Source organism: Palaemon carinicauda, chromosome 33 (genome assembly GCF_036898095.1).
Source record: "Palaemon carinicauda isolate YSFRI2023 chromosome 33, ASM3689809v2, whole genome shotgun sequence".
Classification (NCBI taxonomy): Eukaryota; Metazoa; Arthropoda; class Malacostraca; order Decapoda; family Palaemonidae; genus Palaemon; species Palaemon carinicauda.
Window position 1 is genome coordinate 9,807,360 of NC_090757.1, and position 15,379 is coordinate 9,822,738.

The following is a 15,379-nucleotide window of genomic DNA, read 5'->3' on the forward strand; positions in this document are numbered from 1 at the left end:
AAGTGTTACGTAATAAACAGGAGAGCAATCTTTAGTATGACAATAAATACTAGAGAGACTTCAGACTCGTCTACTTGCTTTGGGGTGAAAAATCACAGTGTAGGCTTCAAGTGCACAGACTATTGTTTCCTCTTCCGCAATCTTCCAAGCCAAGAATGTTGGAGTAATGAATCCTGTGGCTGGAAACTAGCATGCGTCATGATGAGACTGTTAGGTCACAGTTGTCTTATCACCACAGTGCCCAATGAGATGATGTCCATAGACTTCAATGTGCCCTTTTAAAGGTAATTATACAACTGTGTTCAAAGTTCAGATACAAATTCCTTAGATCTGTATCTCTTACTAAAAGAAGGATATGATCATCTGTTAGGATCCTTGGGAAGGAACAAACCCTGCCCGTTGGTGTGTTATCTTATTGGAAGATAGGAGTCAGACTAAGGATAGTTAAGTTCCTCACTAGGGCTCTTTCTGTTCCATATTGCTAGAATAACCTTATGAGACCATTTCGTCCTTCAGCTGCTCTGATAACAGGGCTGTCGAAAAATCCCTCCAGGCATAGAATCCTACCATCTCTGATTGGAGCCTGTTCCAAGATCTCTAACTAAACCTGAATCTTCAGGACCCATTTTCAAGATAAAGTTCCTTATCCCAAGGCAGATGTGGTTGTGGAATTATCTCCATTCTAAATGTAATTTATTATGGGTTCTCTAGGACCAAAACAACCCTAATGTTGATGAATTTTTCCCAGGAAAGACCCTAAGTTTAGGATTCTTAAGAGACTTGTCAAGCAAACTCATTGTGATTGGTCTAAGATGGTCTCTTCTGACTCATCATTTGACTAGGCCTGTTGATCTTCCTTAATCGTAGTAAGGAGAGATGTCCAGCTCTCCCTTGTATCTCTTGATCTTATTTGGAGATGAGGGAGGAGGATGCTGGTTACTACTATAGTACTGGCTGAGATTGTAATAATGAGCAGTTTGGCCTGAAAAATTATTTACAGTAGGAAACTCGTCCAAGGCCAAGCTCCGTTAGGAAAAGGATGATATAGCTCTCCTAGTCCTTTCCTGGATAGGGCTCACAGGTAGTCATGACTGTTTCTACTCGGTGATGTCTCAATTATTCTGGGGGAACATTCAAATTATACCTTTCTGTACACCACCTTGTCAGGCTTCCTGGATGAAGTACAAGTAAATACTGCCCTTAAACCCTTTAAGTGGTTCTTTTCTAAATAGGCTTATAGCCTTTCTAGATTAGAAAAGAATTACCGAAATCCTGTTTAATCAATAAACGGACAAAACCGGAAGGTAACTTTCGACTTCTCAGCGAGTATAATCTCCAGGGACATGGGAAGACAAGTTCTTCTGACCAGGGAGAGGTTCGGCATACTGTATATCTTTAACGATAAACACAGCTAGTAGCACGGATATTAAAGTACTGTATACCTTGTCCCCCCCCATTTCCTGCCAAGGGACGAACCTGGGGGACTTGTGCCACGTTCTACTTCTGCCTGAGTTTGGTATAGAATACAATTGAGGAAGAGAATATCTAATACCTAGGCTAAAAAGTCACGGATGCCCACCTCGACAACTACACAGTTGAGCTTATCGAGACTAACCAAAGTAGGGTAAAATTGACATGGAAGATGGGGTGGTCTTTATTTGAACATATCTTCCATGTCCAGACAGTGGACCTCAACTGATATTGCTTCTTTCACAATACATGATTTCTTCCCCTTGTGGTAGTGAGAGCTATTGAGTTTTTGGATCCTGCCTCCAGGGGGAGAGATCACGATCCCCAGGTTTGATTGGTCTAAGCCCCTGGGGGTCTGTAAATCTTATACAGGCCTACCCATCATCTCTACTTCTTTCTGGGAGAACAGATTAGGGGAATTCCGCAAATCCAAATTTCTTACATCCTAGCACTTCACCCAGGGGTAGTTGCTCTGCACATATGGTCAAGATAGTATCACGTCTTTTCAAGATATAGGGGGAACAGTATGAAATAACAGGAACTCTAGGGCTGTAGACCTGCTCATGATAATCCTTCAAATCTTCGTAATGTATCACGATTTCTAAGATCTTCTGTTATTGCATAATGGGATATTGCTCCAGACCAATGGTCGAGCCATGAACTGGTACGAATTGCCGACATGATTGATGTTTCCATGTCCATTATTTCTGGGCCTGAAAAGACAGAGGAGAGTTTTGTCACATCCGCTGTTTGGGCAGACTGTACTAAATTAGTCAAGTTCTCTGGTAACTGCAATGGGCTCTGAAAATACATGTGGGAGGGAAGGGCAAAAATATCTCTTTGTCCAAGCAGTCAGCGGTGGTAATCCTGGGAACCTACTGGCTGCAAGGTACTTCAATTAAGGGCCCTTTTTGTCGGTTTCAATAGTTCCGGGCCATAATTAATTTTACGATTGCTTGCAACTGAATCCTGTCTTACGGCTCGTCTCCAATGACAGGTTTCTCTAAGGTAGATTGTCTGGTTTCTTTAATGAAGGATGAGGTTGTCTATCCTTATATCAGGGTAATAGGCAGAACTCTGGTTGCCTCAAACATCTTCCACTTTTTCTTTTGTAAATACATTACCGAGAGGTAAGAAGGTGAAGACAGGTCTGGTGAATCAACTTTCCTCTTCACCCTGTCCATCCTAAAAATTTACTTCTTCCACACCTGTTGCATTAGAAGCAAAAGGCTTGTTACCTTTAAAGCCCCCGTTTCATCTTCTGGACCTTTTAGACAGGTTGACTTTCAAGTTAGACTGTTCCGTTGCAGGCATGGAATAAAAACTCTCTTTCCTACCTTTTATGATATGTGAATGAGAAATCCATAAATAATCAATCATTCTATGCCTATCAAACATATTCGTGGGGCCATAATTTTGGCTACTGTCTGAACTTTCCAAGGAGGATGCCTCGACCTTATTGTGTTGCAGAGAAAAATACTCACGCCCAGAGCTAGAATATAATGTCATTACAGGGAATATCCTGTGCATGAGAAGAAAATTCTTCACTAGCAGACAGGTTGCTGGCGTGATGATGTCATCACCCACTGAGATGGCGACGTGCACAGTGTAACCTGGCCGATGGTTTTCCTACTTGAATCCTGACAAGCATAGGAATCGAAGCTTAGAGTAGGGAAGGAGAGGGCGGGCTGAAAGGAATGCATAGTTCTGGTTAGTTTTGGAGCGTGACCGCAAATAAAGTGGTCTGGCTGCCCCATTTATAAGCTTCTAGGGATCTCTTAAGACTCTGTAGAGGAGATCTCAGCTTAAGGGCTCCATCATCATATGGCAAACTTGGTTCCTGAGATCATGTTGGGAAATTTAGACTTTCTTCATCCTGTAAAACAGGCTTGTTCATTTATCATCCTGTATGATGAGCTGAAACCTGGCTCCTCAAGATCTTGAGTGCCATTTGAAGATAAGGCTTCTGCTAACTCTCAAAATGTAATATTGACAAGATGTTCTCACCGCCTGGGAAGGGATTTTTCTCTAACTTCTGTCAGGAGGAGACTCGGCAACGTAGAAATCCCTCTCAGATTCTTGCGGCTAGAAGCATAGCTCTCCCATTGCAAGGTAGACAAATCCCTACAATATTTACATGGAGATTCTCTTGAACATAGCTTGTCTAGGCAAGTGTCAAGAGGGTGTGTGATCATGTCCGTCTGGCTTGTAAGGCGGTCACTAACGCAGCTATCCCGTCCTGGGCAAAGATGTAAATACCGAGATTTACTGGAAATGAGCACTCACTCATAACTTACAGTTAATGAGAAGATACTCAAAAGACTGTGAATTATAGAAAAATCCCCAAGTCAAGAAAGAATGCTACACACTAAAATGATAGGAGAGATGAATGCAAAAGGCTCGATCATAGAGAGCAAGTGAGAGAATAACCTCCTACTTGCTCCTTGCGCATGCGCTGCGTTTACCCGGCACGAAGCGTGACAACGAAATTTTTATTGGCCGATCGTAGAAAACACGATCAGTAGTAACCCCGCTAAATGACTAAGTAGTTTGTATCCATGTAGGAATTAAGTAGGTTTAATAAAAGCAGAGATAAGGCAGTATCTCTAATTTCCGGAGGCCATTTTTAAAGTGCCAATATGACTGTTATAAGTATCGAGTTGCAAATACCAACAATGATTTTCATAATCTACCTCCTAAAATTTCCAAAAATGGATAGTTTTAAATTTCCTCAAGAAAAGCCAACAGAAATACACAGTTAACTTATCTATAACTTTATTTTTGATGGGTATTTAAATTTGTTCTAAAATTTCAATGTTATAGCCACTGAGCTATAAAACGGATTTTGAGCGAAGCGAAAAATCTATTTTTGGGTGAGATAGCCATGTCGTCCTGATGGAAGGTTCCTATTGGTAGCTTTCTAAGGGATATTTGGCAACAGTGATATTCCCAGAGAATTGACCTTTAGGTCTCCAGAATTCTAACTCCTGGTGCGAATATCCTTAAAATTTCTCTTAAGGATATCGCATAATATCAGGGGACATATATCTTGATTCGACACATAGCGTTTTCGTTTTGAGGGGGAAGAATGGCGAAAATAGAAGGGGAGTCGTTATCAAGGTTACCCTTCCTCCCGTACTATTACGAGTATCCAAGATGGCGCTTATTCCTTGTAACATTGAGCATGGTGCTACAGATATAGTAGTTTTGGGAGGGATCTTGCCTAAACCTTTTCTATGGAAAAGGAGGGCGGGTCCATCAGGACGACATGGATATCTCACCCAAAAATTGATTTTTCGCTTTGCTCAAAATCGTTTTTTTGGGCTCAGGCCATGTCGTCCTGATGGAAGTTTACCAGAGAATTACTAGAAAGTACTGTATCTGTGGATTTTCATATGTGCCTTAACCTTGGGACAGATTTTTCTATGGTCATCCGGACCGCTGAGACATATGACGTTACAGTTATACGTCATTACCACTAATCATAGGCAATGTTAGGGCTTCCTGCCCCCTGCAGGGAGAGTCATACTAGACAGTAGAAAAGGGGTCGGTCTCAAGGTTTGTATATACTGTATGAACAAACATAGTATCAACTAGATATACAAGAGTCTCAGCATTTGTATATACTTGTTGGAACAAAAGTATCAACTATATTTATTGTCCGTCACATACAATAATATGAGGTATACTTGGGTAAGTAAGTAAGAGAACTCTGGCTATCCTTTATTTGTGTTAATTGTGGGGCGATATAAGACGCAATTACTCATTAATAGACATTCATTCACAAAAAAATTACTAAAGATAGAATAGCATGTGTAATATGTATTAATATACTGTATTAGGAGAATCATACATATATCTACAACTGATACAGAAAAGATTTCTACCTGAAAGGGAAGAAATGATTAGTGCCACTATGAACTTTGAAAATTTAATAAAATTTTCTAATATAGTTTTCTGTAATTATTGGATACTATCAACACTGTGTAAAGTACACACGGCACAAGTGTTACTTGTATAATTCTACACCTGAGGTTTTTTGAACAGTCCTTAGTGTCACCATGGTGACACTTGCACTGGAAGGTGTCAACACCTTTACACCATAATTGAGAGTCCCAATCAATTCACTGTTCATCGCAGCACTAGACGACAGGTTTTAATACACTACCTGCTGCCACCACGCAATGCTTCAACTCATGCACTTGCTTTGCATAATGTTAATAAAACACTCTGGATGACTTCCATCCAGTGTATGAGCGGAGACGCTCAAAGTCCATATACTGAAAAAAGTTCAGTGATGAAGCAATTTTTCTTGGATCATGACCTGCGGGTGTACTGTCAGGATCCGCTCTGCGAATAAAGTAGGTGAGCTTCGCCCTCAGTTGTTTTAGGGATAAGTTTGATCCTGACATTTCTCCTTAAAAGAGCTGTCCTCCCCTGAAGTCTGAAGTTCTTCGAAGATAGACCTTTAGGTATTCTACTGGACACAGAGAGACATCTTCCTTCAGAGGGCAGATTCTCCAGGGATTCCATCTCTTAGTGGGTAGCTTGTTTTTGGCAAGAAAGGTTGGATCAGGAAAGATTCAGTTCTCCCACTTCTGTGAACTGAATATGGCCCTCGTCTCTGGATAGGGCCACTGTTTCACTAACTCTAGCCCCTGAGGCTATAGCGAACAGGAAAATAACTTTTTGAGTTAGATCCTTGAGAGCAATCTTCATTGTTCACTGTTGAAGCGTAATGTAGGACCTTGTCCAAGGACCATGAAATGGGCTTCGGAGGAGCTGCAGGCCTGAGTCTAGCACATGCCTTTAGGATCTTGTTAAAGATCTCATTCGACAGGTTTACTTGAAAGGCGTATAGAAGAGGTCTAGTCAGTGCTGACTTACACGTAGTGATCGTGTTGGCCGCCAGGCCTTGTTCATGAAGGTGGATAAAGAAGGACAGACAGAAGTCTATTGAGATTTCTTTTGGTCCTTTTGCTTTGACAAAAGTAACCCACTTTTTCCAAGACGATTCATATTGTCTTCTGGTTGACTTGGACTTGTATTCTTCTAGGAAGTCTATACTGCCTTTTAAGATCCCAAATCTTTTCTTAACCGCTAGGGCGAGAAAATCATGAGATGAAGGTTTTTGGTTCTCTGTGATGAAGCGAAGACAGTCGACTTCTGCACCCGTTGAGATAGTGCTGGGTTCGGTAGAGGGACCAGCCTCAGCTTCAGTTCTATTACCAGGGGGAACCAGTTGCTCTTGGGCCACTTGGAAGCCACTAGAGCTGCCGTTCCTCGTAAGGATCTCAGCCAGTTGAGGACCTTCAGTAGGAGATTGGTCGGAGGGAACAGGTAAATCCGGTTCCATCTGTTCTTGTCGAGGGACATGGCGTCCGTCACCTCCGCTAGAGGGTCCTCGTATTGGGCTACATATTGAGGTAGTTTCTTGTTGTCGCTCGTCGCAAAGAGGTCGATCTGCAGTTCCGGGACTTGTTGTAAGATGAAGGAGAACGAGTCTGCGTCTAGGGACCATTCTGACTCTATCGGCTTGAGCCTGGATAGAGCGTCCGCCATCACATTGTGGAACCCTTGAAGGTGAACTGCTGATAGGTGCCATCTTTTCTTCTCCGCCAGACAGAAGGTGGCTAATATCACATGGTTGATATGGGGCAATCTTGAGTTGTCGATTTAGACACCTCATTATCACTTCGTTGTCCAAGATCAGCCTGACGTGGGCTGATCTGCGAGGAGAGAGTTTTTTCAACATCAAAAAGACTGCCATGGCCTCCAAAATGTTGATGTGAAAGGTCTGGAACAGAGAGGACCAGGTCCCTTGGACTTTCCTTTGATGGGAGTGACCTCCCCATCCTTTCGTCGAGGCATCCGTGTGGATGGTTATCGATGGTGAAGGTGGTTGTAAGGGCACAGTCCACTTTAGGTTCTTGGCCTTCGACCATGACTTGAGAAGTGATCATAGTAAGGTCGGTATCGGTCTTTTTTATTTCTTCGAGCGTTTGATGCGTATCTTCTCCAGACTCCTGACGCATCTTTCAGCTGTGCTTTTAGCACTGGGTCTGTCACTGTTGCAAACTGGAGAGAGCCCAGTACTCTTTCATGTTGGCATCTTGAGATCCTGTCTGATTTCAGTAGTCTCTTGACAGATCCTACAATCTCTCTCCTTTTCCCTGGGGGAATGGAGAGACGGTGTGACTTCAAGTTCCAATGGATTCCCAGCCATTGAAACTCCTGAGCTGGAGAAAGTCAAGACTTCTTGAGGTTGATCTTGAATCCCAGATGTTCCAGGAACTGGATCACTTTCTTGGATGCTTGCAGACAAGCCATCCTGGATGCTACCCACACCAGCCAATCGTCCAGGTACGCTGCTACCTGAACGCCTTCTAGGCGTAGTTGTTGAACGACTGCGTCTGCCAGCTTCGTGAAAATCCTTGGGGGCTATGTTTAGTCCGAAGGGCATGGCTCTGAAGACGTATTTCTTCTTCTGTAGCCTGAATCCTAGGTAGGAGGAGAGGGGGCGGTTGACTGGAATATGCCAGTAAGCATCTGCCAGGTCTATTGAGACTGTGTATGCCCCTTTTGGTAACAGGGTCCTTAGGTGCTAAAGGGTTAACATCCTGAACTTGCTATTCTCAATGAACTTGAGTGGCGACAAGTCCAGAATGACTCCGAGTTTGTCTGACACCTTCTTGGGAACACAAAACAGCCTTCCTTGGAATTTGATGGACTTTGCCCTCCTTATTACCCATTTGCTCAATAGTTCTAGGGTATATTCTTCCAGTGAGGGGGTGGAGTTCTGGAAGAATTGAGGAAATGATGGTGGAGCCTTGCTCCAGCTCCATCCAAGTCCGTTCTTAATTTAGGCTGTGGGCCCAAGGATCAAATGTCCAACGATTCTGAAATTGTTGGAGCCTCCCTCCTACCTGAAGCATTTAATTGCTTCTGTTGTCTGGAGGATTTGCCTCCTTGACCGCGTCCTCCCCTACCTCGTGAGGGGTATTTTGAGGAGCCCCGTCTGGAACCTCTACCTTTTGGACGAAAGGTATTGGTCTGCCTCTCAAACGTAGGGTTGAATGCCGGTGACAGGGCAACCAGTTGTTGAGGCACCATCTGGAAAGTGGTTTGCGGTTGAGCAACCACTTGAAGTACCGCGGTCATGGTGACTGTAGGATGTTGTTGCTGGGCAGGCCGAGAGGGTAATCTAGGTCTTTTGGTCTTCCTCTTAGGCTGGGGACCCGCATCCGGGGGGTAGACTTGCGTTTGGATGACATGCCCCACTTCTGAAGAAGGGTCATATTCTCCGTGGTGGCTTTGTCAATTACCTCCTTGACCACTTCGTTCGGGAAGAGGTCCTTGCCCCAGATATTGGAAGCTATCAGCTTCCTGGGTTCGTGTTTTACCGTTGCTGTAGCAAACACGAACTCTGCATGCTCTCCTGGCTTTCATAAAGCCATACAAATCCTTGACTAAGGTGGCCATGTGCATCTTGGCCATGACCATGTTCATATCTGAGGTGCTCTTTAAGCCTGCGCACATCTCCATACAGTTCTGTGGGGAAAGGGATGCCGCTAGTCTCTCTTTCATCTCTTGCTCCCTACACAAGAGAAAGTCTGACAGCTTTGGGAGATTCTCGTTGAACTGTTGTCCAGCGATATCTGCCTCCAACTTCCCAACTGAGAAGGTTAGGTGGACTTCTTTCAAATCCTTATCCTCCATGGGTAGGGCTAATGACAGGGGTCTACACTCCAGTGTAGGACAAGGTTTGCCTACCTCTACTGCCTTGGCAACAGCTTTAAAAGCCTTCGATGTAAAGGGGAAGGCTATTGAAGCTGGAGCAAGAAAGGTAGGATGTTTCTTGGTAAGGGCAGACACCTTAGAATTCGTGTAGCCCACCTTCTTTAGGCTGCTTGACAAGAGAGCTTGTGCCCTGCCGTGGTCGAATACCATGACCTCCTTGGGTTCCGTCTCTTCCTTCGACGCTGGCTCCTGCTTCAGTTGAATGAAGCAGTCTGGGTAAGCATTGAAGCTTGGCCAGAACTGAATGTCATCAAGAGGGACGGCTCCCATCTTCTCCGAAACGTACAGTTTGCCATTGGTGATCGGCATAAACTCCACATATTTCCAGGGATTAATTTTGGAGCAGGGTGGGAGGTCTTGAACTCTGGGTCTCTTGTGTGACCCTCGGGAGGCGGAGAGTCGTGCTTCACAGAGCTCTCTCTCTCAAGTTTCGCTTCCCTAGCTTCACCTTGCTTGCGAATGCTCTCCATTAGAGCCGTAAGATTGGCCAGTGCCTGTCTCATGTCGTCTGATGAAGGGGCAGAAGATGTTGAGGGTAACGGCTCCTGTGCCGGCACCAACGGAAGGGACTCCGACTCGACTTCGTCATCTTCGTCGGGAGGTAGTGTAGACTCCTCCTCGTGATCATCCTTGAGAGGATCTTTCTCAGTATCTGTGGACACTTCGATCATCCTTTCATCTTGGTGGATGTCCATGCCTTGTAATGCGTCACTGACATCCGTCTCTGTGGCAATCTGGACGCAGGGTAGTTCAGGTCGTGCCTGGGGTATGACAGCTTCAATACCCGCTTTAGGGAACAGCAAGTTGCGCATCCTTTCATTAGGAAGGTATGGTCCCGTAGAGTTCTTTTGGAACCCTCGTACCCTTCTACGCAGCTTTGCTCATGCTGCCTCCCTCGACTCCGCTGACTTGGGGTCGTCAAAACCATTGGCCACCAAGGTCCGGCATATGCTGCAGTCTTGGGGGTCCCAGTACCGTAGGGTTTCTTTAGTGATGGTGCAGGGGGCATGCGATCAGCACCCTTTGTGGCCACAGAAGTCCTTACTCCTGTGGTTGCAAAAGATGACGTCGCACTTCACTAGGTCCTCCTGTAAAGAGAGGAAAATTAAATGAGTATGCATTTGTTTATCTCACATGATAAGCAATTTATGTAAAATATTAATATTTTAACCATTATAGCTTCGGATGGTCAAGCTAGAAAGGAACTAGGAAAGACTCATACTTGTCTTTCCTGTCCAGCCAATTGCTGTGACCTCCCCAAAAATTAAAGCCATAGTTTCCTATTCAGGAAACTCAAGAGAAGGGTTCTAACACTGACCCTTCCTAAGTTTTTTAATATTGTAGGGTAAGTTGTTAACTGATTAACTATCGGTGTATTGAAGGAAATCTTTCCTTCCATTATAGGATTGGTCTCAACAACAGACTGTGCCAGGAAGCACAAGGTATGTTGGAAATATAAACTACTGTATAATATATACTATAGTATTCTGTCTGCAGTATATCTATACTGCAAATATACTGGCTACTGTATAATCATATACTGTAGTTCAGCCAGCATGTTGCCGGCTAAGCTAGCAACTGGCGGCACGATCCAGCCGGCGACATATGCCGGCTGGTTAGTACCTGGCCGCGCCGGCATGTCGTCGGCTGGGTTAGTACCTGGCGGCACTAGCTAACAGAGAGAGAGAAAGCATGGAGTGAAGGGCTACCTTATTAAATGTTTGTTAACAATAAATAAGGGTGTAAGTACTTAATTACTGCCTTCCTCCGAAATGAGGGTTCAAATGGATGGGGAGAATGTATCATTCAAGCTTCCATTCATCCACAAAACCCGTTGCCTGTCACTGCCAGCTTCGGGGATGTGGATGGCAATCCAAGAGAAGACTGAAGAACACTCAACAGTGGAGGGGTCTCCCTTCGGCAGCCATCATAGCCGGCACAACCTTCCTGGAGCCTTGCGTCCATAAGGGAAAGACAGTGACTATACAGGTGCTTATGTAGGAGCCCGGCCGGCCCCACAACCTACCCGGCAAGCGGTGAAATTGTAGGACGACGGCCACAGGGTTGCGATGGTGTGGCCTAAAGGACAAAGAGGGGCAGGGAAAGGGTCCTGTATCAAGTGTGAAAGAAGGAGGCAGGGTTGCCGCCACTACCAAACAAGGGAGAAGCTGTTTCAGTATTGGCGCCATCCTAGGCGGCAGAAGAATATCTATTCTTCAGCCTAGGGTCTGCCAAAACAGGACTAGTCTTCTAGACCGCAGGGGAGAAGGTAGCGGCATCATACTACCACTTCAGGTGTGGCCTAGGGAGGCATAACCTCCTATGCCGGCAGCAGTAAGCCGGCAGGGGAGTGACTACTCACCCTGCTGCTCGGCCACCGGCAGAAAGACTAAATACTCTGAGGTTCTGCCGGGCACTCGCCGGCAAGGTTGGGAGACAGAAAACACTAGTCTAGTCAAGCCGGAGTGACTATTCTATGGCGAGACCAAGCTAGGGTTGTCACCTATGGTGGTACTCAGAGGGAAAGAGGGATTACCCTTGAATCTCCACAGGAGATGAGTATCGAGTTATATAATTAATTCTAGGAGATATCTATCTCCCTTTGAATTGATAAAACGATACTCGAGGGTAAACTGGGATCATGTATGAAAGTATACTGAAGCGCGTAGGCTAGGTAGCCTAGCACGGGGCGAGATTTTGGTTACCTACCTTGCCGAAACTCTAACGTATACGATCGACATAAAGAAGAGGAAAATATATGCATAATTGTATATATCCTTACTAGTATAATTGTGCCTAATTAGCTTTCATTATTTATTAATGCTATTACAACCAGGAATGTCGCTCTGCTAACTAAATAACACATGCGTCATGAACAACAGCGACCATGGCGCCTCCGGTGATCGGCCAAGCTCCGAACACGTAAAATTACTCTTCTCAGTGAAGCAAGAGCTAAAAATTATACACTGTAAAGAATAAATACTCAACTTTCCAGAGGCAGAAGAAGCTGGAGATTGCATGATAAATCCTCGATTAATTGATCACAAACGTTAGAGCAAAAGGGAAAACCACCGTGCGAATTCGCTGCAAAAATAGGAATAAGCGCCATCTTGGATACTCGTAATAGTACGAGTTGATAACGGCTCCCCTTCTATTTTCGCCACTCTTCCCCCTCGAAACGAAAACGCTATTCGGGGTGAAGATTGCTATGTGTCGTATCAAGATATACGTCCCCTGATATTATTCGCGCCAGGAGTTAGAATTCTGGAGATCTAAAGGTCAATTCTCTGGGAATATCACTGTGGCCAAATATCCCTTAGAAAGCTACCAATAGGAACCTTCCATCAGGAAGACATGGCCTGAGCCCAAAAAAGTTATTTTTTAATGAGACACTCTTAATTTAAATAGTTTGTAGCAAACCTAAATTAGATTCCCCAAGTTTAACATTGAAAATTTGATTCATGAATGTTTTTTTTTTTTTTTTTTTAAGGGCTTAAATATGTAAATTTAAAACAATTTTAATAAACTACTATTCATTTAGCAGTACAGTATATGAATACTGTATTGTAAAAACATTTTTCATTTTTATTATCACTGTAGCAGCTGACTTGGATATTCATAAAATAAATGTAAATAAAACGGACCTTTACAAAAATTTAAATAAATTTTCATACCTTCATAAATGTGACTTGTTTTTCCATTTCTATTCCAGGGGCCCAGGTTAATGATAAATCTCCTAAGAGACCATCCGTGAAAGTAAATAATCCACCGGGTGGTAGGTCTTCAGGAAGCTTCTGGTAACAATTTTCAAGAAATTCGGGAGTCAGTCTTCCTCTCCTTTGCTTTCAGCCAATCTAATATTTGAAAGTTGCACTCATTAAGAACTTTGTGACATTGTGATAATTATGAAATTTATGTCTTTATTATGCAAAAAAAATAAAAATGAAGTGAAGAGTTTTACATACAGTACATCTAAAAAGACTGTATTCAGCATGGCAATGTGCTTTTTGTGAAATGGTAATGTTAATTGCCTTATTAGCTGAGTTTGCCTATTTTTATATTGTTAATATTTATAATGAGAGTGAACGAACATACAAGTATAAGGTATCACAAAATAGATGTAAGAGCTTTACACCACCGTTTTTGCTTACAAGCAATTTCTACTGTGAAAGAATTTACATTACATAAATATTTCAGTTATGAATTATTAAAAGGGAGATGAAACTGCTTAGGTACATTCTGTACTTCTGATTCTGGTAATCCTGTATGTGCATGTGCTAATTTCCACAAATTTTTTTTGTATAGTTTAAATTTGAATCGATACAGTGTATCCTAGAAACACAGTAGCGACTTGTAGATATGTATACAGTTTCCTTATTTGTCGGTTTGTCAAGCTTTGTAATTTTATATTCAAATTTCTCTTTAGAAGAAAAAAAATTAGCATTGATATTTTGAATTGAAATCTTGCTAAAGTGTAGTTGCTAAGTCAAAATGGTGTTTGTTTTACAATAAGTACAGTAGACTGTGTTATGTTTTTGTATGGAGGCTTTGATATTGTCATTTGGCCTAGATCCCTTTTGTGGAAGTTCTCAATTTTTCTTCTATCATTGTTGAAAATAAAAAAGTGGACAACCAAGCAACATTTTTTTTTGTATACCTAATTCAATGTTTATACCTTAATGCTTCAACTTTTTTCACTTTGTGATTTTTAACCATTAAGAACATCAAACTATGATTATGCTCCTTTACTGACTGAAAAAAGTGTTAAAGACAACTAAATTGGATATATCTATACTTTGTACAAGTCTGTGCCCCTGGACTAAATGAAACTGTGAGAGGCATGTTTCAAGAAGTACTTGAGCTGTAGGTAATAAATAATTTCACAAAGTATTATACTGTAATGCCAGTGGTCTGAGCATTTAAAATATCTGATTTGTATCATTGATATAAATGACCGAATAACTACCCATAATATGATTTCCAAAGCTATTTCTATGTCCTGTTTTTTGTGGATGTAAATTTTTAACACTTACATGGTATCAATGTGCACTTTAATTTCAATCTATTCCCTAAAAAAATGTGTTACATGAAATGGTAAATGTTAACATATATCACCATACTTGCTATGGTTGCAAAGTTTTAAGTATTACTACTGCTACTTCAATAGTTAGTTGTGGTGTAATGCACTGAATTTTTCTATATTTTCATAACTAAAAAGTATTCTACACTAGGTAGTGATACTGTAATTGTGTTGAAGGACTACATGAAGGGTGCATTTTACTTTATTTCTATATATTAAACAATATAGATTATTTAGGGAATTTTATAGTTTTAAAATACAAATACTGTACTGTACCATTTTTTTATATTACTGTATATCCATTAATGCAATAATTGTTTGAGTAAAAACGCTATAGTGATAAAAGCTGCAAATGTTCCTGAATAATTTTTTATTACCGGTACTGTGTTAATAGGTCTGTGTTACATGCTTGTCTACTTCTCGCAGTCTGCACATAAATAAAATAAAAAAGCCAAATTTATACATTTAGCCTCAAATTCATAGTACGGTAACTTTTAAAAGAAGTTGTCTTTCCATTCCCGGTATTACAATCATAACCTCATACTATATAGTCACACATCATGGATCATTTTTATGAAAAAAAATTTCATTTATGTGTAGAATTTATGTTGAAAGCTGCATGTTGAGTGTAAAGCCTTACAGTAAATTGTATGATGTGCAGCATTAAGACAATAAATTAACAAATTCTTCCATCTTTATTTTCTTTAAAACTTTATCAAACAACTTCAAAGAGTAAAAGAAAATGGCCCAGACTGCTAGTTATTGTCAAACTTTTAAAATGGAAAATCTTTACTGTATATCGGAGCCTGGGATCTGGCAGAAAATTGAGTAAAACATAGATCCCATAAAATAGCCAACATCTGCACAATCAAGTTACACAATACAGTACTATATTGTTATTTACACATCATTCCATGTCACAAGATTTATCAGCATTATACATCACATTTAAAAAGGTCATCTTACAAAAAGTTGTTTTTATTTATATAAAATCCTACATATCTGTAACAGACTACTATACCATATTCT

At 41.9% G+C, this 15,379-nt stretch overlaps 1 protein-coding gene and 1 long non-coding RNA gene across 13 annotated transcripts in view; one reads left to right on the plus strand and one right to left on the minus strand.

Annotated features, from left to right (window-relative positions):
* CRMP (Collapsin Response Mediator Protein) overlaps positions 1–15,040 on the plus strand; it is a 404,589-nt gene extending 389,549 nt beyond the window's left edge. For all 12 annotated transcript variants that reach the window (XM_068356738.1, XM_068356729.1, XM_068356731.1 and 9 more), the window contains one exon: positions 12,983–15,040. In XM_068356738.1, the coding sequence (XP_068212839.1) occupies positions 12,983–13,071 (89 nt within the window). In that variant the 3' untranslated portion in view covers positions 13,072–15,040. The remainder of the gene's footprint in view (positions 1–12,982) is intronic.
* Positions 1–15,379, minus strand: part of LOC137625840 (uncharacterized) — a 53,943-nt gene that overhangs the window by 6,695 nt on the left and 31,869 nt on the right. The window contains exon 2 of the long non-coding RNA XR_011040920.1: positions 12,945–13,124. This is a non-coding gene — a long non-coding RNA (uncharacterized lncRNA). The remainder of the gene's footprint in view (positions 1–12,944; positions 13,125–15,379) is intronic.